Source organism: Chanodichthys erythropterus, chromosome 24, assembly GCF_024489055.1.
Source record: "Chanodichthys erythropterus isolate Z2021 chromosome 24, ASM2448905v1, whole genome shotgun sequence".
Classification (NCBI taxonomy): domain Eukaryota; kingdom Metazoa; phylum Chordata; class Actinopteri; order Cypriniformes; family Xenocyprididae; genus Chanodichthys; species Chanodichthys erythropterus.
Genome location: NC_090244.1, coordinates 5,870,730 through 5,890,978, shown reverse-complemented (window position 1 = coordinate 5,890,978; position 20,249 = coordinate 5,870,730). Strand labels below are relative to the sequence as shown.

The 20,249-nt window shown below is 36.2% G+C and overlaps 3 protein-coding genes across 3 annotated transcripts in view; 2 read left to right on the top strand and 1 right to left on the bottom strand.

Annotated features, from left to right (window-relative positions):
• depdc7b (DEP domain containing 7, paralog b) overlaps window positions 1-5,253 on the top strand; it is a 5,680-nt gene extending 427 nt beyond the window's left edge. Inside the window, exons 2-9 of the mRNA XM_067379157.1 lie at window positions 1-192; window positions 290-414; window positions 2,143-2,335; window positions 2,416-2,666; window positions 2,755-2,897; window positions 4,085-4,210; window positions 4,290-4,365; window positions 5,030-5,253. The exon at window positions 1-192 is cut by the window's left edge and continues 250 nt beyond it. Of these exons, the coding sequence (XP_067235258.1) occupies window positions 1-192; window positions 290-414; window positions 2,143-2,335; window positions 2,416-2,666; window positions 2,755-2,897; window positions 4,085-4,210; window positions 4,290-4,365; window positions 5,030-5,253 (1,330 nt within the window). The remainder of the gene's footprint in view (window positions 193-289; window positions 415-2,142; window positions 2,336-2,415; window positions 2,667-2,754; window positions 2,898-4,084; window positions 4,211-4,289; window positions 4,366-5,029) is intronic.
• Window positions 5,254-6,649: 1,396 nt separating this feature from the next.
• Window positions 6,650-8,437, top strand: ppib (peptidylprolyl isomerase B (cyclophilin B)). The gene is made up of 5 exons (XM_067379159.1): window positions 6,650-6,858; window positions 7,251-7,364; window positions 7,445-7,538; window positions 7,694-7,878; window positions 7,982-8,437. Exons 1-5 carry the CDS (start codon window positions 6,724-6,726, stop codon window positions 8,102-8,104), a joined length of 651 nt encoding a protein of 216 aa, XP_067235260.1. The 5' UTR covers window positions 6,650-6,723; the 3' UTR covers window positions 8,105-8,437.
• A 65-nt stretch (window positions 8,438-8,502) lies between these two features.
• snx22 (sorting nexin 22) lies at window positions 8,503-19,553 on the bottom strand. Its single transcript, XM_067379158.1, has 6 exons — window positions 19,418-19,553; window positions 13,239-13,427; window positions 10,564-10,658; window positions 9,275-9,313; window positions 9,106-9,173; window positions 8,503-9,015 (listed from the first exon to the last, which is right to left on the bottom strand). The coding sequence occupies exons 1-6, from the start codon at window positions 19,505-19,507 to the stop codon at window positions 8,828-8,830; spliced, it is 669 nt and encodes a 222-aa protein (XP_067235259.1). The 5' UTR covers window positions 19,508-19,553; the 3' UTR covers window positions 8,503-8,827.
• Window positions 19,554-20,249: the final 696 nt, after the last annotated feature.

The window sequence follows — 20,249 nt, the reverse complement described above, 5'->3', positions numbered from 1 at the left end:
GCTGCTGGACTGTAAAGTGTTTGAGGCGGTGGGAACCAAAGTTCTGGGGAAGATCAGCAAACCAGGAGTCTTCCAGGACAGCAGCAGCAGCCTCTACAGATTCCTGAACGTGGAGGATCCGTCCCTGGACATGCTTGAAATGACGCTTTTCCCTCCTAGTGAAGAGAGCTTAATGAACATCACACCATGCAGGTGTTTAAGCTAGTGTGTTGTAGGTGTTTATGGTGCAGCACTGAATGATTTTATTCTATATTTGCATTATAAAGATTGCAATTATTGGCCTTTTTAGGCAGGACATCCTGTTCTCTCATAGCACACCTGTGAAGCCAGGCCAGGCATTGGATCGCCTCATGGAGAAGCTGGACTTGACAGGACTTGTCGGTTCGCCTCCCAATGAATATCTTCCACCATCTGGTAAGATCTTTGTTCAGATTTTGCTTATGTTTGCGGTACAAAGGCTGTGTTTGTAATATACTGTAATCTACTGACTATTTTTCATGCATGCATCTAACTAAATAACCAGCTAAATGGCTATCTCTTAATTTTCTTTAGTCCAAATTTGTTTTAAATAGTTAAAGACCCCCTGTAGTCAATAATTGTATCTCTAAAACTCATCTTTGTTCACTGAAATGACACATTAAAATGTTTCCTTAATGCCTTAAAATAGCCTGAATGTAACTCTACACCCTTGCCTCATTTAATATACACGCTTCTATGAATATGCAAATTAGCCCCGCCTCCACTCACACCAGTTCAGAGATCCACTTGTTGGCTATCACACGTTGACGTGATTGGTTACAGGGCAGTTTGTGACGTCAGAAACGGCAACGATTTCAAACCGTGTTTTTGAGACCGTCTTTGGTTCACTGCAGTTTTAAAGAGAAAATACTCCCTAATGGTGTTGAATTTGCGCATGGTTTGTTTTAAAGCATATTAAAAATGCCATATAAACAACATTAGAAGCTTGATTTTAACCACAGGGAGACTTTAAAGCTTGTCTGTCTCAATGTTTAAAATTGAAATATAATTTTGACTTATTTTAAACTCTTGTAATTATCTTTATGTAAATCTGATGCATATTGCAACATTAACTTTTTTTTTTTTTAAACTTGTCATCCTCAGTCAAAAATAAAAATGACTTATTTTAATTTGTCTCATTGTTTAACTCTGAGGTGGCTGGCAGTGTATGCATAGTGCAATTTTTTTATTTATTTTTTAAACAAAATTGATTTAAAAAAATTAAAATATTTAACGTTGCAATATGCATACTGCCATCAGAATTAAATATAATTATGATATATATTAAGAAAATGACAATAATTTTATTTTTTGACTGAGGCAGACAAGCTTTTTAAAATATTTTAAACAAAATTGGATTAAAAATTAAGACAAAAAAAAAAATTGTTTTCCTCAAGTTTAATTGTGACATGTAAATCTCATTCTTTATTTAAGGTGGCAACATGGTATAGTATTGCAAAATTTTTTTTTTTTAATCCAACTATCCAATTATTCTGACACTTTTTTTGTGTGTGTGTCACATACTGTATATAGTTGGGAAGTATGCAATTTCAGATGTAGCCGTGGACTTTTGACAGCTCCAGGGCTTTGCTTAAAAAAAAATGCAATTTCATTGTTTTCCCCTCCGTTTGGCCTAAAACACTGTGGTCGTGGTCATCCAGTTTGAAGTGTTTACTACAAAAAAATTCACATTTTCCGTTGCCGTGTTCTCTCTGTATTTGATTCTTTGCAGCCTTTAGCTACTGCCTACAAAGCACCGGATCCTCACTGGAAACAAAGTAATTTGCACTTAACATTTACTCTTTGAATTCTTGCATCTGGGAACGATACCAGTGGACACCATTTTGACTAAAAGTTTGCTATGAAGTATTTCCTACTAAAGCAAGGTGGTGTTTGACTCTGGTAAGCGTATCCATAGCAGATTGGTGGGAGTGGCCTTGGAATGCAACATGGCCACTGCCAGTGCATTATGGGTGTTGAAGCTTTCCTACCTATTTGTCAAAAAGAAAAGACCACAGCCCTTTTTTCTCTTTCTCTAATCAGGTAGCAGTGTTCTACTGTATAGGCAGCCATGTTTTATTGAAGCACCCCTTTAACAGTTAATTGATATGAACTGTCCTTCAGTGGTCAGAGAAGTGTGGCATGAGCAGACGGTACGGAAGCTGTCGCAGCTGATAGATCTCCCCCTGCTGGAGGGGGTGCTGAACTGCGCAAAGATTGTGTCTCCCCCATCCCGTGGCAGTAATAATGAGCCTGACCTGCTCTACACCAGCAATTACCTTGATCGAGAGGTTCTGAAAGCCTTCAAAGAATCACAGTGAGAAGTCTTCACATTTAAACGGTCAAGAAACCTAATGAAACTCAGGTGGGCCTAATAATTTGTCTTCCTCTGCCCAGAGCTGATGTTTGGTTGTCGGCAGCCATAGACCTGCTGGATTTCCTTCCAGATCAGCTGGTGGTGGAGGTGAGTAGAGAGCTGCCCACATTGTCCTGTGAGGAAGAGGATGGCCAGGTCAGACCCTCAGGCCATGATGAATGTAAATTACTGCTGTTTCATGTACTGGACAAACACTATGGACACATGGACCGCAAGCCTCTCCTCTGTGACAGCATGGCAGACGTCTACACCGAGATCATGGAACTCTTGGGTAAAGCTAACGCTCCTCAGATGATTCATTCTTTCCAAAAAACAATGTTTTCCTTTGTGTCTAATGATCTGTTTTCCTTTATATCTAGTGAACGGGAAGCTTGAACAAGCTTTGGAAGTTCTGCAGCTGATGCTGAAGCTGCTGTCTGCGTCTGCACGCGAGGAACTGCGCAGACTGCTGGAGTTTATGGCAGCAGCTGCAGACGCTGCGAATGTCCAGCTGCACAAAGAAGTAAGGAGTCATAATGCATGTCACAAGCTATTCACCTCACAGCTGTCATGTTTACTATGGCAAGCCATTTTAGCTTAAAGGGATAGTTCACCCAAAAATGAAAATTTGATGTTTATCTGCTTACCCCCAGTGCATCCAAGATGTAGATGACTTTTTTTTCTTCAGTCGAACGCAAATGATGATTTTTAACTGCAACCGCTGCCGTCTGTCAGTCAAATAATAGCAGTGATTGGGAACTTGAACAATAAGAGTCGAAAAAACTTCCATAGACAAATCCAAATTAAACCCTGCGGCTCGTGACGACACATTGATGTCCTAAGACATGAAGCGATCGGTTTGTGCAAGAAACCGAACAGTATTTATATCATTTTTACCTCTAATACACCACTATGTCCAACTTCGTTCAGCTTCCGGCTAGTGAGGTCTGATCGCGCTCTGACAATGGAAGTGATGTCTCACGCTCATTGAAGTATATGGGCGAGACATCACTTCCGTCTTCAGAACGCGTTTCTTGACCTCACTAACAGGAAGCTGAACGAAGTTGGACATAGTGGTGTATTAGAGGTAAAAATATATAAATAATGTTCGGTTTCTCGCACAAACCGATCGTTTCGTGTCTTAGGACATTAATGTGTCGTCACGAGCCGCAGGGTTTAATTTTGATTTGTCTAAGCAAGTTTTATTTACTGTTATAGTTGAAGTTCCCATCTACTGCTATTATTTGACTGACAGACGGCAGCGGTTGCAGTTAAAAATCATCATTTGCGTTCGACTGAAGAAGTCACCTACATCTTGGATGCACTGGGGTAAGCAGATAAACATCAAATTTTCATTTTTGGGTGAACTATCCCTTTAACAGCGTTCCTCATTGTAATTTAATTTTTTATAAGTAGGAATTAAAGAGCTCTCTAATTCAATTTATTACTAGTAACCATCACAATTACAGAGCTCTACTATTAAATTTTTACTAGTTATGTCTCCATTGACTTCCATTCATTTAATTAGTCCTTCAACTGAATTTTTACTTGCTTGCTTGTAGCAATTGGATTAGAGAGCTCTCTAATTGTATTTGTTCCTAGTAAGAACTGAATTGAAGTGCTCTTACTAGTAAAAATTGTAAAAATGGGAACATTTTACGCTTTAACGGCTTGCCATAGTTTACATTTATTTTGAATATGATATTTCAGATTGAAAACCGCGTGGTTGTGAAGAAGACATTCTCCAGAGCCATCATCCAGAGCAAGGGTCTGACGAAAGAAAAGATGGACCTGCTGATGCTCTTCATGCTCGACAACCACCAGGAGATCTTCAAGGTTTATGTGCCTTTAATGCATTAATGATATAATGCAGAAAGAAGCAGTTGTTGTGCATAACAGTTTGACCTTTTATTAGATTCCAGGTTCTCTTCACAAACTGGTCAGTGAGAAACTGGATGACATTGTGAAACACAGAGATTCTACGACTACCAGTATGATGTTTACAGTGTTTTAGTTATTAGTAAAATTTTAAATATAGCATTTATATTTTCAGTTTTAGTAATAATGCTTTTGTCATGTCAGTTTTAGATCACTTTTAGTTCATTTAATTACTATTTGGGTTTATTTCAGTGTTAGTTAAATTTAGTTATTTTAGTGCTTTATTTCATTTAAGCTTTATTTAAATGAACAAATAATTTTACTTCTCAATAATAACCCTGGATATTTGTGTACGGAAGAGGATTAGGGCCAAGCAATAATAAAAAAAATAAAAAAACATCTCGAGATTAAAGTTGTTAAATTTCGAGAAAGTCGAAATAAAATGTTGAGAATAAACATTAAATTACGAGAAAAAAGTCGTTAAATTTCGAGGAAAAAAAGTCTAAATAAAATGTTGAGAAAGTCATTAATTAAATTCCGAGAATTTGTTCTCATAATTTACTTTTTTTCTCGTAATTTAATGACTTTATTCTCAACATTTTATCTCGACTTTTTTCTCGAAATTCAACAACTTTAATCTCGAGTTTTATTTTATTTATTTTTTTACTGCTTGGCCCTAATCCTCTTCCGTAATTGTGTGACCATTTATCTTAGCCATGATAATGTTAATTTGACAAGTATTTTAGTATTTTTATAGCATTTATCTTCTGAATATAGGTACCCCACTTTGTCAGCGACTGCCAAGAGACGTATACACAGAGACCATAAAGGACGTGACTAAAAGCGAGCTGTACTCTCTCCTGAAAAACATTGATGAAAACACCAAATATTCCCTGAAAGAGAAGAAGCGACTCCTGGCACAGTTTTATAAGGGACATCCGGACATCTTCATGCAGTATTTTGGGTCTAGACTGGGCACGCTAAACCTTCTTGAAGTTTAATTTAATGAGTCATGTCAGTGCTTTTTGTGAATGTATTTATCCAAATAAATAAAAATAAACACATTTAGGTGTCATAAGAACTGAGTATGTGTCTTTGAATAGTAGCCTATAAATTAGATTTTCCACCTTAGTGGGAAAATTGTTCTTGATGGGCAGTGTTGCCAAGTCTGTAATTTTTCAAGCGAAATTGGGCTACTTTAATGGGGTGTTCACACCAGATGTGACTTGCGTGAATAAATCGCGCTATTTGCGCGTAGTTGGACGCTTTGAACATTTTGAGTTTACTCGCTTCATTCGCGCGTGAAATTCACTTCACAACAGACGCGAATTCGCATCATGGGAGGGGCTCTCCTTTAAATATGTGTCCCTCAGACTCTTCCACTTCTTTCTGCACACTTCCTCTGAATAAACACATCAATGAGAAAGTAGTTGTAAAATATGGTGAATAAGCTCAATTTGCCAGTTTTAGCTAGCTTGTGTTTTAGCTAGGTTTCAAACAGAGATGGCGACAAAGAGGAAAAATCGCGGACTGCAGCTTTAACATGTAAATCACTTGCACTTAACGCTTCATTCGCATCTGGTGTGAACGCACCATTTGAAGCGACCCCAAATAACATGATATTTAGCCCCTGGAATACGACTTTTACCAGGGGAACCCTGCCAAAAATGTAGATTTTACCCCAATTTTTTACCAGGGGACCCCTTATGAAACGCAGTTGGGCTAGTTTTGAATAGCAATTGGTGGGTTTTGTGAAAACCTGGCAACCCTGTTAATAGACCTACAAATACATTACACCTCATAAATAATACTGAAAATATACTCCTACTTTTGTAGTTTATAGCATTCGTAGATGTAAGTGGGAGCGTTTCACAAATGGATTGTTCAGTTTGTGCTATATTACATTCATAGCTACACCAAAAACATGCAACAAAATGCTTTTCTGCAATTAATTGTAATTCAAACTTAAGTTGTGAGCAACTCTTCTTGCTATCCTTATTTTTTTGTCTTTATTAAAGTTCTGTAATGTATGTATATGTTTTGTACTGAGGCACTTATATATGTAGCAAGCATTTTAGTTTGATAAATAGGTCCTGTGCCTTTAATGCTGATGCGTCTCCATGAGCGGCTGTGGCTCCGTCCATTCTTTACGCGTTTCAAACTCTGATTGGCCCTCCAACCCTAGACAGACATAAGCCCGTCCAATCAGATTTCGATGAGCTGTGACACGTCACATAAAGCAGAGTGCGCTTCCCAGCAGCCGTTCTCAGATCAGTTTGCGGTGTGCACAGCGTCGAATGTTCCTATAGTGAGTAGGCTATATTTACTTAGCTGTTCCTGGATCAGTTCTAGCGCTCAAATTCCGCCCGGGTTTGATACTGACGTCTGGGCGCAGCTCAAATCTCCTCCCCGGATGCCCCAGAAACCCTAAAACACAGTCATCGCCACACACTCACTTTTTTGGGTCGTTCATGGTGCGGATCTGCGAGAGGAGGATGAAGTTTTTGGTGGCAGTCACATTGATCGTTGGCTCGGTGATTTTCCTGCTTTTCCCGAGCGGATCAGACGCGGATGAGAAGAAAAAAGGACCTAAAGTCACGGCTAAGGTACAGAGGCGCTGCGCTACATTCACTGCAGGCCTATTGGATACAACTGATAGAATTCGGATTTCAGTTCGAATTATTAATGTTGCGTTTACACTTAAATTTAGCGTGCCCGATTAGCGGAGCCAGTTTCTTTTTGTTTGCAAAGCATCCCTGTTTTTTCATTTGTATAAGTTAATTGGTTTTGTGCAAAATATAATATACTGTAATAAGGCAGGTAATGCTACACAAATGTTTTATAACTTACAGTAATAAAATGTTGCATCTGTATTTGTCACTTGATCTATGATCTAATGATAGATTAGGGGTTTATAACCTCTTGTTGGAGTGGAATTCCTATAATGCATCTGATGTTTGATGTTCTGGTGTGACTCTGGATTTGGGTGTTATCCCAGGTGTACTTTGACATCAGGATCGGAGATGAGGATGCAGGACGGATAGTCATTGGACTCTTTGGAAAGACTGTTCCCAAAACAACGGAAAATTTCCTCCAGCTGGCCACAGGAGAGGTGAGTGTGTCTGTCCACTGGGGGTCAGTATTCATGAATCACAGTGAAATGAATCTAAATGATGCGATTCTGATTTTCAGAAAGGATTTGGTTACAAGGGCAGCAAGTTTCATCGGGTGATTAAAGACTTCATGATCCAGGGAGGAGATTTCACTAGGGGAGATGGAACCGGAGGTATCGAAATACTACAAATCTTGATTGAAATAAAGTTATCTTTGTTATAACTCAAAGCCACACTTTAAGGATGCTTTGAGGTCTTTCAGATGCCACACATGGGCAGTAAACCTCCATTTATTAGATTTCTAACGCCTCTGTGTGTCTCCTTGTAGGCAAGAGCATTTATGGAGACCGTTTCCCTGATGAGAACTTCAAGCTGAAGCATTACGGCCCTGGTTGGCTCAGCATGGCCAACGCCGGCAAAGACACCAACGGCTCCCAGTTCTTCATCACCACAGTCCAAACGCCCTGGTTGGACGGCAAACACGTTGTGTTTGGCAAAATCCTGGAGGGCATGGTGAGTATCTCCACTTTGGCCTCTTCCATATTTATTTAACCAATCTTTACATATAGAAGTGCTTTACTGCAATGATTTTTGAGAATTTCCCTCTGTCTTGAAGGATGTGGTGAAAAAGATCGAGGGAACAAAGACGGATGGGCGGGATAAACCTCTCAAGGACGTCATTATCCACGACAGCGGCAAGATTGAAGTGGAAAAGCCTTTTGCAGTCGCTAAAGAGTAATTTAAGTTTGAGGGAACAACAGGACTCTGGGTTTAAGGGGATTGAATTTGGTGCCACTAGAGATCTAGTGGAAAGAGAGTGTGTGTATGTGCTTTTTGGTGCTCCGCCCCCTCGCGGGACCGTCACACACCAGTCCTGATCCGCAGAGCGGCACTTCCTGGGTCCAGTTCTAACAGGCATTCCAATCGGTCAGACTTCTGACACAACCTGCTTTTTTAATCAAATCTTCAATAAAGGATCCAGATTTTCTTATTGGTGTTTTCTTGCTTGATAATTACTTGTTTTTTGACCATGAATAAACTGGACATTTTTTATTTAATAGAAAAACTCTTAATAAAAAGACTTCAAAATACAGACAAATGGCTTGGAACAGTTAAAATCAGTGACCTAAACTCAGGTTTGAAATGTATATTTTATTGAAATTTAAAAGACAATATTTCATAAATATACAAAATGAATGTAAAAATGTCTAAATATCTTATTTAAGATTTTTCTATGACAATTAAGCACAAAAATCTGATTTTACTATGGTAAAAATCTCTAAAATCAGTACAACATGGTAAAGTACAACTGTAATTACACACCATCCTCCTATAAGGTTGGAAAATGACAGTTTTGTACAATTTACATACAGTCTTAAAGATGAAAGATTCAGTCGACATTAACATGCAAAGGCGCGTTTAAAGCAGATGGAGTTGCTAGGCAACACTGCAGTGATTGCACTTATATTCTCTCTGACTCTGAGCTGATGTCACTTCTGTTTATGGTAATAGTGGGGATTCTGGGATGCACAGGCAGCTCTGGTGCACAGGCGAGGCCTCTGGGTTTACCACTGCTCTTTTTGAAGCTCACTTTGACGTCTCTCGGGTAGAAACCCTGCAGGACGCCGGCCGTCACGATATCAGGGAGATCTGAGGGGGAAATGACCACAACAGACTGTTTTTTGGGTGTAAAAAAGACATTTCTGTAATAATGACATCACAACAATCTGCCAGGTTTACCTGATCTGGATTCATGTTGGTAAGGGTCAGTCGAGAAACCAACTACTCGCTGATGGAATGACTGAAATCTATAAAAAAGACATTGTTCAGAGAACATTAATGCCGTTTAGAGTATATAAATCTGAATCCAAATGTGGGCGGGATTTATGAGCAGGTTAAATGAACACACCTGTATCCTTGCTCTTGACAGTCGTCTGACTGGTTTTCACTGAAAAATGACAATTAGGGCATGAATAACAAGTTAACATTATTACGAATTATTGTTAATTGATTAAATGGATTTCCTTAATATGCTATTTTAAAGGCTCTTATGATAGGTTTACATGCATTCAAAAACTTTTTCTCATAATATACATTGAATCGTTTATCGCACTGTTTCAGACGCCATGAGAAAAGAGCTGATGCTGTAGTCTCTCTAAACCCATCCTTTCTAAAAGCCTACTCTGCTCTGATTGGTCAGACAGTCCAGTCTGTTGTTAAAGTGCCCCTATTATGCTTTGACAACAAACTATGGCCCAGTCTGTTGTGATTGGTCTACCGTTTTTGGTGCATGTCAGAAACGAAACTTCCATTAGCATATTTGAACTTCAGGGGCCAGTTGCACAAGACACAGTCTTAATATAGTGATTAAGTTTAAGAACTAGTTTGACCAACAACTACTTTTCAAGAAAAACATTAGTGTCTTAACTTTTAAGACTAGTCTAAGTGGTTTATGCAACTTGCAACAGATCTTCATCAGCACTTGATACACAGTGATACAAACAGTAACAATGGTGTCGGTTTTACCATATCAATCCGAGCGCGAGCCCTCATCCTTTTGAAGTGCATGCAAACCCCCAACTAAAGACTTTTTTAGTCGACTGTTCATTCATTTAAGCCATTAGTCGGGAGAGAAATACTAAACCTTAATAATTAGCATTTAAATTATAAATTAAGTGCTCAAGCATGTATATAATACACTGAAAAACTTGAATGTTTCTGAGATCAGAACGCGAACAGAATATGTAACATATAATGTAACATAAGCCTTAGAAAGGAACACGTTTGTCGACGTTGTCAGGGAGAAGTGAGCTCGATGTCTTGCTTACAATGAAACCGGCCTTTGAAGATGATGTTAAACATGTTTGCAGTACTAATTTAGTTTCCACACTCCGCACAAACACTTGGATATGGGCCTCAGCTACAACTACAGTGTTTGAGGGCGGGGCAAAGTAGACGTTGTTCACGGGCAGCCAATGAAGACCATATGCTGCTGGCATTATGCAAATGTGTTACAAACATATGTAGGTTGGGGAAGTAAGATTGGAATTACTGACGACTTGTTTCAGAATTGCTCTTTCTTTTAGGAGACAATAACTCCATTTATCTTGCACTTTGATCTCTGAAACTTTGAAGCATAATTGGGCACTTTAATGCATATATATTTAGATTACACTGTGATCTGGTGTAAACACATACTCAGAGCTGCAGTTCTTGCTCGCCGAATGAAAATGTTTGACCTGCAGGAAGTCCAGGAGCTCTTGAGGAACAACATCATTCTGATACAGAATCACCTGCAAAAACATTACAACCTCAGGATGACATTATATTATACGGAAGAGGATTAGGGCCAAGCAATAATAAAAAAATAAAACCATCTTGAGATTAAAGTTGTTAAATTTCGAGAAAATTTTTGTTAAATTTCGCGAAAAAAGTCGAGATAAAATATTGAGAATAAACTCGTTAAATTACGAGAAAAAACTTGTAAAATTTCGCGAAAAAAGTCGAGATAAAATGTTGAGAATAAACTCGTTAAATTACGAGAAAAAACTTGTAAAATTTCGCGAAAAAAGTCGAGATAAAATGTTGAGAATAAAGTCCTTAAATTAAAAGAAAAAATTTGTTAAATTACGAGAACAAATTCGTTAAATTATGAGAAAAATATCGTTAAATTTCGAGAAAAAAGTCGAGATAAAATGTTGAGAATAAACTCGTTAAATTACGAGAAATAACTTGTAAAATTTTGCGGAAAAAGTCGAGATAAAATGTTGAGAATAAACTCGTTAAATTACGAGAAATAACTTGTAAAATTTCGCGAAAAAAGTCGAGATAAAATGTTGAGAATAAACTCGTTAAATTACGAGAAAAAACTTGTAAAATTTCGCGAAAAAAGTCGAGATAAAATGTTGAGAATAAAGTCCTTAAATTAAAAGAAAAAATTTGTTAAATTACGAGAACAAATTCGTTAAATTATGAGAAAAATATCGTTAAATTTCGAGAAAAAAGTCGAGATAAAATGTTGAGAATAAACTCGTTAAATTACGAGAAATAACTTGTAAAATTTCGCGAAAAAAGTTGAGATAAAATGTTGAGAATAAAGTCCTTAAATTAAAAGAAAAAAAGTTGTTAAATTACGAGAACAAATTCGTTAAATTATGAGAAAAATGTCGTTAAATTTCGAGAAAAAAGTCGAGATAAAATGTTGAGAATAAACTCGTTAAATTACGAGAAAAAACTTGATAAATTTCGAGGAAAAAGTCGAGATAAAATGTTGAGAATAAAGTCATTAAATTACAAGAAAAAAGTCGTTAAATTACGAGAACAAATTCGTTAAATTATGAGAAAAATGTCGTTAAATTTCGAGAAAAAAGTCAAGATAAAATGTTGAGAATAAACTCATTAAATTATGAGAAAAAAGTTGTTACATTACGAGAATAAATTCGTTAAATTATGAGAAAAATGTCGTTAAATTTCAAGAAAAAATTTGAGATAAAATTATGAGAATAAAGTCGTTAAATTACAAGAAAAAAGTTGTTAAATTACTAGAACAAATTCGTTAAATTATGAGAAAAATGTCGTTAAATTTCGAGAAAAAAATTCGAGATAAAATATTGAGAATAAAGTCGTTAAATTACAAGAAAAAAGTTGTTAAATTACGAGAACAAATTCGTTAAATTATGAGAAAAATGTCGTTAAATTTCAAGAAAAAATTTGAGATAAAATTATGAGAATAAAGTCGTTAAATTACAAGAAAAAAGTTGTTAAATTACTAGAACAAATTCGTTAAATTATGAGAAAAATGTCGTTAAATTTCGAGAAAAAAATTAGAGATAAAATATTGAGAATAAAGTCGTTAAATTACAAGAAAAAAGTTGTTTAATTACGAGAACAAATTCGTTAAATTATGAGAAAAATGTTAAATTTCGAGAAAAAAGTCGAGATAAAATGTTGAAAATAAACTCATTAAATTACAAGAAAAAAGTAATTAAATTATGAGAACAAATTCGTTCAATTATGAGAAAAATGTTGTTAAATTTCGAGAAAAAAGTCGAGATAAAATGTTGAGAATAAACATTAAATTATGAGAAAAAAGTTGTTAAATTACGAATTTGTTCTCATATTTAACGACTTTTTTCTCATAATCGAACGACTTTTTTCTCGTAGTTTAATGACTTTATTCTCAACATTTTATTTAGACTTTTTTGTCGAAATTTAACGAGTTTTTTCTTGAAATATAACAACTTTAATCTCGAGATGGTTTTATTTTTTTATTACTGCTTGGCCCTAATCCTCTTCTGTAATATTACATTTATTTGATCAAAAATACAGTAAAAACAATATTATTGTGAAATATTATTACAATTTAAAATAAAAAATATGCTGATTTGGTGCTCAAGAACCATTTATTGTTATCAATATTGAGAGAAGTATAATTTTTAAAAAATATTTTTGTGGAAACCATGATGCATTTTTGAGGATTCTTTGATGATTAAAAAATTAAAAAGAACAGCATTTGTTTAATAGAAAATTATTAGAAATGTCTTTACTGTCACTTTTGATCAGTTTATTGCATCCTTGCTGGATTTATTCATTTCTTTCACAAAAAGAAAATATTGAACAGTAGTGTCAGAAAGCATGCAATAACAGTATTTATTCCATATCATCATTATATTCTAATATAATACACCAAAAACAAAGCAATGAGGGGTGAGGAATAGCATATTACTCGTACTATATTTTAGCATACTCTATGTAGTATGCTGTACATAGACTGTGGCTGTGTGTTAAAATGAAAAGGGAAATGATCAAAATAAAAGGTTATTAAAAGAATATATTATTAAATATTATAATAGCATATAGGGGCGGAGCTCCACCTGCATGTAGTCCTCCAGTTCCTGTTGTCTTTGCTCCAGTGGTTTGGTTCGCAGGTGCTGGTTTCTCTTACTAGGGAAATCAGGAGCGCGCAGGATCTTCTTCAGCTTCCTGTGAAGCGTCTGAAATTCACTGTACCGCCGTAAAACAAAGTGTTTCCTTCCATTGAAGAGAATCTCCACCCTAAAGAGCTGAAATACAAGAAAGTCCATTAAATCAGACTTCAATAAATACCATGAGAACACATTGTGTGGTGATGATTTTCACCAGCAGGTGGCGCCATTGCTCATTCTCCAGACCTAGTTTTGCATCAGTGCGCCCTCTAGAGCTCTGATGTGGTCACGGTAGGTTACAACAGCAGTTATTATTAGTAATTATTAATCAAATTCAAGTTTGCTTTCCATCAAAAATCATTCAGGAAATACTAAAGACTATTCTCAGTGAATTACCTCATCAAAAATGACAAATGTTTAGTCTTAATAAAGGTCATGTAAGTTTACACAGGTTAAATCAGCACAGGTGTGGCAGCTCTTCACACCCTGGAGCACTGAATGGGGCTTTATTGTCCACAACACAAAGAAATGTCATCTCCAGAGATCCTGACAGAACAACAGCGTTTTTACTGGTTATATCAGCCACTGAGCTCAATGTGAGAGAGCTTTAAATTGTGGTGTATACTGTATTTCACATTACACTGCACTTGACTGATCTCCTTTTTGACTTGTAATTTGGTCAAACTGCCAAGAGAGATGTTAAAAATTAAAATTATTTTTCTTTCACTTTTGACATGAGGTCATGTGATGACAACTGATATGTTTATTGTTGCATTATGGGAATGGTTTTGAAATTAAGTGTATACTACACTAGTACTCCACTGCCAGTATAACATTGGTGTGTGTTAGCAGATCTGAGAATTAGCAGTTTCCCGTTTTCCACCCATAACAAAGGAACACAGAACATTCAGTTCCACAAACATTTCCCACTGTGAGCTTAGTCTTTCGCTTCTCAATACCTCAAATATTTCTCTCGCTAAATAAGAGGCAGAGAGAGAGGGAAATAAAATATGATTGTTTCTCCAGCATGTTTTGACAAGTCGGTGCTCAAGCATGTTCAACACAGTGATGCGAACTATCTATCTATGCAGTGTTATGATTTGCTAAGACTAAAAAAACTCAGGAAATTAAGAGTTATTTAAACATTTAAAGGTACAGTTGACCCAAAAACGAAAATTCTGTCATCATTTGTTCACCTCATGTCGTTTTAAACCTGCATCTTTCTTCAAACAAACACAAAAGCAGATGCTAGACAGAATGTACACATAAATGTTTATAAATATGCATAAATAAATAAATGTTTTATAAATATTAATGCATTTAGTAAAGCAAATACATTTATAGATACAATACATAAACATATTTAAATATATATTAAAACAGTAATGCTTTGACGATTAAAGTGAATAGGCTGTTAAACATATAAATATATATGTACATTTCAATTTATATAAATATACATTTATTATTAAATATTTAAATACTTGTATTATAATGTAAATGTATAAACAAATGTATTAATATATATATACATAAATATTTTAAATAAATATATTATATATTAAAATATTTGCACTCTTTTACATAAAATGAAAGTGAATTTGCTGTCAAAACCATATATATATATATATATATATATATATATATATATATATATATGTGTGTGTGTGTGTGTGTGTGTGTGTGTGTGTGTGTGTGTGTGTGTGTGTGTAAGCAATAAGGTACTCAAGGCTAGTGCTGTATCGTGAATAAGTCATTTTATATAAAATGGTTACCACACAATACAAATATTAGAGCCAAACATATGTATCAATGCAACTTTCATGAAGTAAACTTCCACTAAAAGCCTTCCTTCCACCGGAAAAACTTGTCCCTGACCGTGAACACCAACAGAAGTTACATTATTACACCATTAGATGGCAGCAAAGACTGTCTTTATGAGTGTGTCAGTCAGTAGCGAAGACTTTTACATTGAAAAGACTGAATTGTTGTGAACGCGGAGCAAGATGCAACTGACAAATGCTTTGACCAGCGCTGTCAGTCATGGGAAAACCCTTTAACTGTTAAAAGGACAAGATAATACATCTTATATTTAAACTGATTTTTTATTATGAACATAAAACTGACCTGGAGGAAAATGTTAAATCTAAATGCAAGTAATAAACTCGCTTAACCAATCTCTTTTTCGCAATTCTCTTTTATTATATATATGTTAAACCATGCATATAATTAATATAAATTAACATATGTAATAATAATAATTTCAATTTACAACACACAAGGACACATCACAAACTTAAAAGCATCATACAATACCAAGACAAATACAAACTAATCAAACAACACATAATAATGACCTTTAATTTATGAAAATTAATTTCTGTACAAAGCTATTTGTATGAGTTGGAGTCCATATATAGTACCTTTTTTAAGCCCCCTTAACTTTCATTTCATGGAAAACAGCAGCATTTAGCAGAAAAACTCACATTATGCCAGTCTGGAACAACATGAGGGTGAGTAAATGAACGATCCCTTTAAATCAGTGAATTCTACGCAATTAGCCGTGAAATTCTAGTACACCGTCTACAGAACGTACGTCTTTGTTCTCGCTGAGCTAAAGTGAGTTAGTGCAGGCGGGTGGAGAGCATTCCTGGTTGACCATGCCGAGCACACACGTCTGTTTTGGGCACCAGATTGTGTCGTGTGTTTTCGGGGTCACGATTTAAACCCAGTTTCTCTCGATCTTATAGAGCTCTCATTGTTGCTGATGTTCAGAGCTGGATATTTCCGCTAGGATGAAGAGCTTCTTTCGCACACACAAATCACTCTATTCATCTCCAGTACAGTAATACTTCTCGACTGTGACCTCTGACCTCCATTCTCTACAGTTCTCTGTGCTCTGAGATGTTTTCATGGCCTGCTCGAGCTGACAGGTGCGAGTGTGTTTGGCAGCTCTGACTGACATCAACATGTTGCCGTGTGGTTTGTGATTCAGCTGTCATTTAGATGTTCTACTTTTAACAACTGCCCCCGTTAAACCCTCCCTTTCAGACTTCTGACCACAAAAGCTCCACCATTTCTGATAATAAACTAGTCAGATCTTACAGAAACACATGATGTGAGAGAAATGCACACATTCTAGTTCAAAACAGTAAAATATTAGAGTTGATTTGACAAACACAGCGTAGTTTTAACTAGAAGACACACAAAACATCGTTGAAGTGCTCTGAAAGCACACTGGACTCTCTTTCCTTCACTCTTGGCTGGGTCGGTTCTGCTTGCAGCTGGACTTCACGTAACACACTGGTTGTACTATTTAAAAAGACGCCAGGCAGCGCAATGGTGTAAAATACTCAAATCATCCAGATTTAAGAGTAAAATTCAGCATTCAGAAAAACATTTAGATCTTATTATCCACATTATGCCCTATTGATTTAGTTTACTTACTCTACTAGTACAGGTTTTCATGCCTGAATGGTCAAAAAACACTTAATTTTTCATAAATTTGACATTATTGCAGCACCTCTCTTCCCAGTCTGTCAGTAACACTCTATCAAAAGTGTAACTATCACAAAAAAAATGAAAATTATCCCATGATTTACTCACCCTGGGTGTATATGACTATCTTCTTTCAGACGAACACAATTGGAGAAATTTAAAAAAATATCCTGGCTCTTCCAAGCTTTATAATGATAGTGAAGCAGGTGTGAAATTTTGATGCCCAAAAAAGTGCATCCAACCATCATAAAAGTAATCCATACAGCTCCAGGGGGTTAATAAAGGCCTTCTATGCGTTTTTGTAAGAAAAATATCCATATTTATAACTTTAGAAACTATAATAACTGGCTTCCGTTACGCAAGTCGAGTCCCAGCGGAAAAGTGACCTCTGATCCTCTGCGCTTCCACGTTCATTAATACGTCATGCGACGGGTCAGAGGTCACTCTTCTGCCGGAACTAGACTTGCGTACGGCCATCAGCGGAAGCCAGTTATTATAGTTTATAATGTTTAAAATATGCATATTTTTCTTACGAAAACGCATCGCTTCACTTCAGAAGGCCTTTTTTAACCCCCTGGAGCCGTGTGGATTATTTTTATGATGGATGGATGCACATTTTTTGGGTTTCAAAATCTTGTGACCCATAAAGCTTGAAAGAGACAGGATATTTTTTATTTTATTTTAATATAACTCCGATTATATTCATCTGAAAGAAGACAGTCATATACACCTAGGATGGCTTGAGGGTGAGTAAGTTTTTAGGTGAACTATCCCTTTAAAGGAAAACTCTACTTTTTTTTTAAACTCCCCTAGAGTTAAACAGTTGAGTTTTACCGTTTTCGAATCCATTCAGCCGATCTCCGGGTCTGGCGGTACCACTTTTAGCATAGCTTAGCATAGTGCATTGAATCTGATTAAACCGTTAGCATCGCGCTCAAAAATGACCAAAGAGTTTCGATATTTTTCCTATTTAAAACTTGACTCTTCTGTAGTTACATCGTGTACTAAGACCGACGGAAAATGAAAAGTTGTGATTTTCTAGGCCGATATGGCTAGGAACTATACTCTCATCCTAGCCATGAGTGAGATGCTAACGGTGTAATCAGATTCAATTAACTATGCTAAGCTATGCTAAAAGTGGTACCGCCAGAACCGGAGATCGGCTGAATGGATTCGAAAGCGGTAAAACTCAACTTTTTAACTCTAGAGGAGTTGGAATAAGAGCCTATTTTCAAAAAAAGTGGAGTGTTCCTTTAAGTTTCTTTCTCTATGAAAAAAGCGCAATGTGCTCTGATTTGTCGGCTGGACCAATGTGTTGTGATTAGTCAATTGCTTCAAGCATGTTTTGGAAATTTCACACCTCTCACCATAATCAGGAATATCAGCTTAACATGTGTAAACACGAATAATTTCATCACAGTTTTGCTTTATCAATTTGGATATGGCGATGACAACACACTACTAACGCAACTCAAACAGGCCCCGCCCCTTAGTTCATTCCCAGAAGAAAATTCAAGACTACAATCGAGGCGTTTCAGGGAGTTCAGAAACAGCGACACTGATATAGAGAATAACTCTTTTTGGAGGGACTTTGCAGACCTTTTTCATGCTCAAACAACATCAGCCTGATGTTTCAGACTGTCCCAAACGTGTTACGTCAAACATGTCCTGTCATATTCCTGCTCCATTCGTTCCTGTAAGTGATGACAGGAGAGTTGTGCATCTCTATTCTTTAGAATTTCATGTTTCGTCATTTTTCCTTAGGCGTTAAAATCCGTTGAAGACACACCATAGCACTTAACTAACTTGTTACTTTATATATTATTGTATTTAAAAGCATTTATCTACTGTGCTGGTACTCTTAATCACTCGTATTGTTCTCATTTGTTGCTTCCTCCAGGTAAACAGAACAGAACATTGTCACAATGCAAACAAACCCTCTTACAACAGTGTGAGAAAAAATATAAGCGCACAACAAATGAGTACTCAGAAGGTCATCCAAATGTTGCTACAGCCCTCTTGCATATTACATTTCTACATTGTTACAAAAAAACGTTGCAATAGTACAAACAGAACATGTCAACAACGTTGACACAATATAAATGTTTGTTGTATTATCTGTTAAATTAATAAATGTTTCTAACTTTTGTTAAACGTGTTTTTAGAATAAAATATAGCCTATATTATAAATGAAATATAAATGTAATTTAAGCAATAATTTTGTATGTCCGGTTGCTAGGCAACATGACGTCACTGAAAGTTGACAGTGCACCTTCATACAACAGAATATTATGACATGAATAATCTGAAATACAAGGAACTTTGCATTAATTTACCATAATAACCATAGTTTCGGCCAAAATTATATTACAGACATACACTTTTTGAATGATATCTCATTAATTCACTATAGTTTTGCAGTAATAAAAACAATAACTGTAGTTTTGCTGCACCTGTGGTTAACTTTATGTAAGGGAAGGCGCAAGGAATGACTAATAAATTAATTTTCAGCCTTCAACATTAATGACAGAACTAAGAAATCACGTGCAAAACGTTAAACTCACGTTCGCGCTCTATTATATTTCAGTCCTGAGGAACCACAAATATACACGAGTTTCTGTGTGACTTACTTTGCGCAACTTTCCAGTCTCGTCCACTTCCCTCATGAGAGACGGAATAAAGACCTCGATGACTGGAGACACACACTGATGATCCAACATCCCAAACACACGCGCGCGCACAGATCACAGACTGAACTGAAGATCAGCTCCGTGTGTTCAGACAGACTGTGGATCTGCAGAGCTCCTCCTCCAACACACACACACACACACACACACACACACACACACACACACACACACACACACACACACACACACACACACACACACACAGAGAGAGAGAGAAATAAAGCTATTCATACAGAAAGGACACTGTTAAAGACCTGATAAAATGCACTAATTAATTAATTCGCATTTAAAAAAAAATACCAATAGGCCTACAAGTAGCCTAAACAAATGCCAAATTGTTTTGAAAAAACTGAGGGATTAAAAAATATCAATATTAATGTTTTTATGTCCAATCAAATCCCAGATAGCACACGTACGTCTGCAAGACGTCTTCACTTCATCTGGAAAGCATCTGCTGTTTATAAACATCTAATAGAAGTCAAGATGTCAGTTTTACATACATTCTAAATCATTAACATCTTAAAGACATCTTCTAAACGTCTATTTGACATCTGACAGGAAACGTCCTATAGATGTATTGCAGATGACATAAAAAATATGTCTTCCAGACGTAAACATATACATCAAATAGACGTCTCCGAGATGTACGTGTGCTGTTTAGATGTCACCGGAAGTAAATTTACCCTGCAATTCTCTCACATCCTAGATAGCACATGTACATCTGCAAGACGTCTGTTAAAGATCACTTCATCTGGAAAGCATCTGCTGTTTA

Coding starts and splice junctions, on each gene's coding strand:
- ppib (XM_067379159.1), top strand. CDS start 6,724: ATGGTGCGGATCTGCGAGAGGAGGATGAAGTTTTTGGTGGCAGTCACA. Junction 7,539..7,693: donor TAGGGGAGATGGAACCGGAG/GTATCGAAATAC, acceptor GTCTCCTTGTAG/GCAAGAGCATTTATGGAGAC. Junction 7,879..7,981: donor GCAAAATCCTGGAGGGCATG/GTGAGTATCTCC, acceptor TCTGTCTTGAAG/GATGTGGTGAAAAAGATCGA.
- snx22 (XM_067379158.1), bottom strand. CDS start 19,507: ATGTTGGATCATCAGTGTGTGTCTCCAGTCATCGAGGTCTTTATTCCG. Junction 13,428..19,417: donor AGACTGGAAAGTTGCGCAAA/GTAAGTCACACA, acceptor CTTGTATTTCAG/CTCTTTAGGGTGGAGATTCT. Junction 9,314..10,563: donor AGCAAGAACTGCAGCTCTGA/GTATGTGTTTAC, acceptor GTCATTTTTCAG/TGAAAACCAGTCAGACGACT.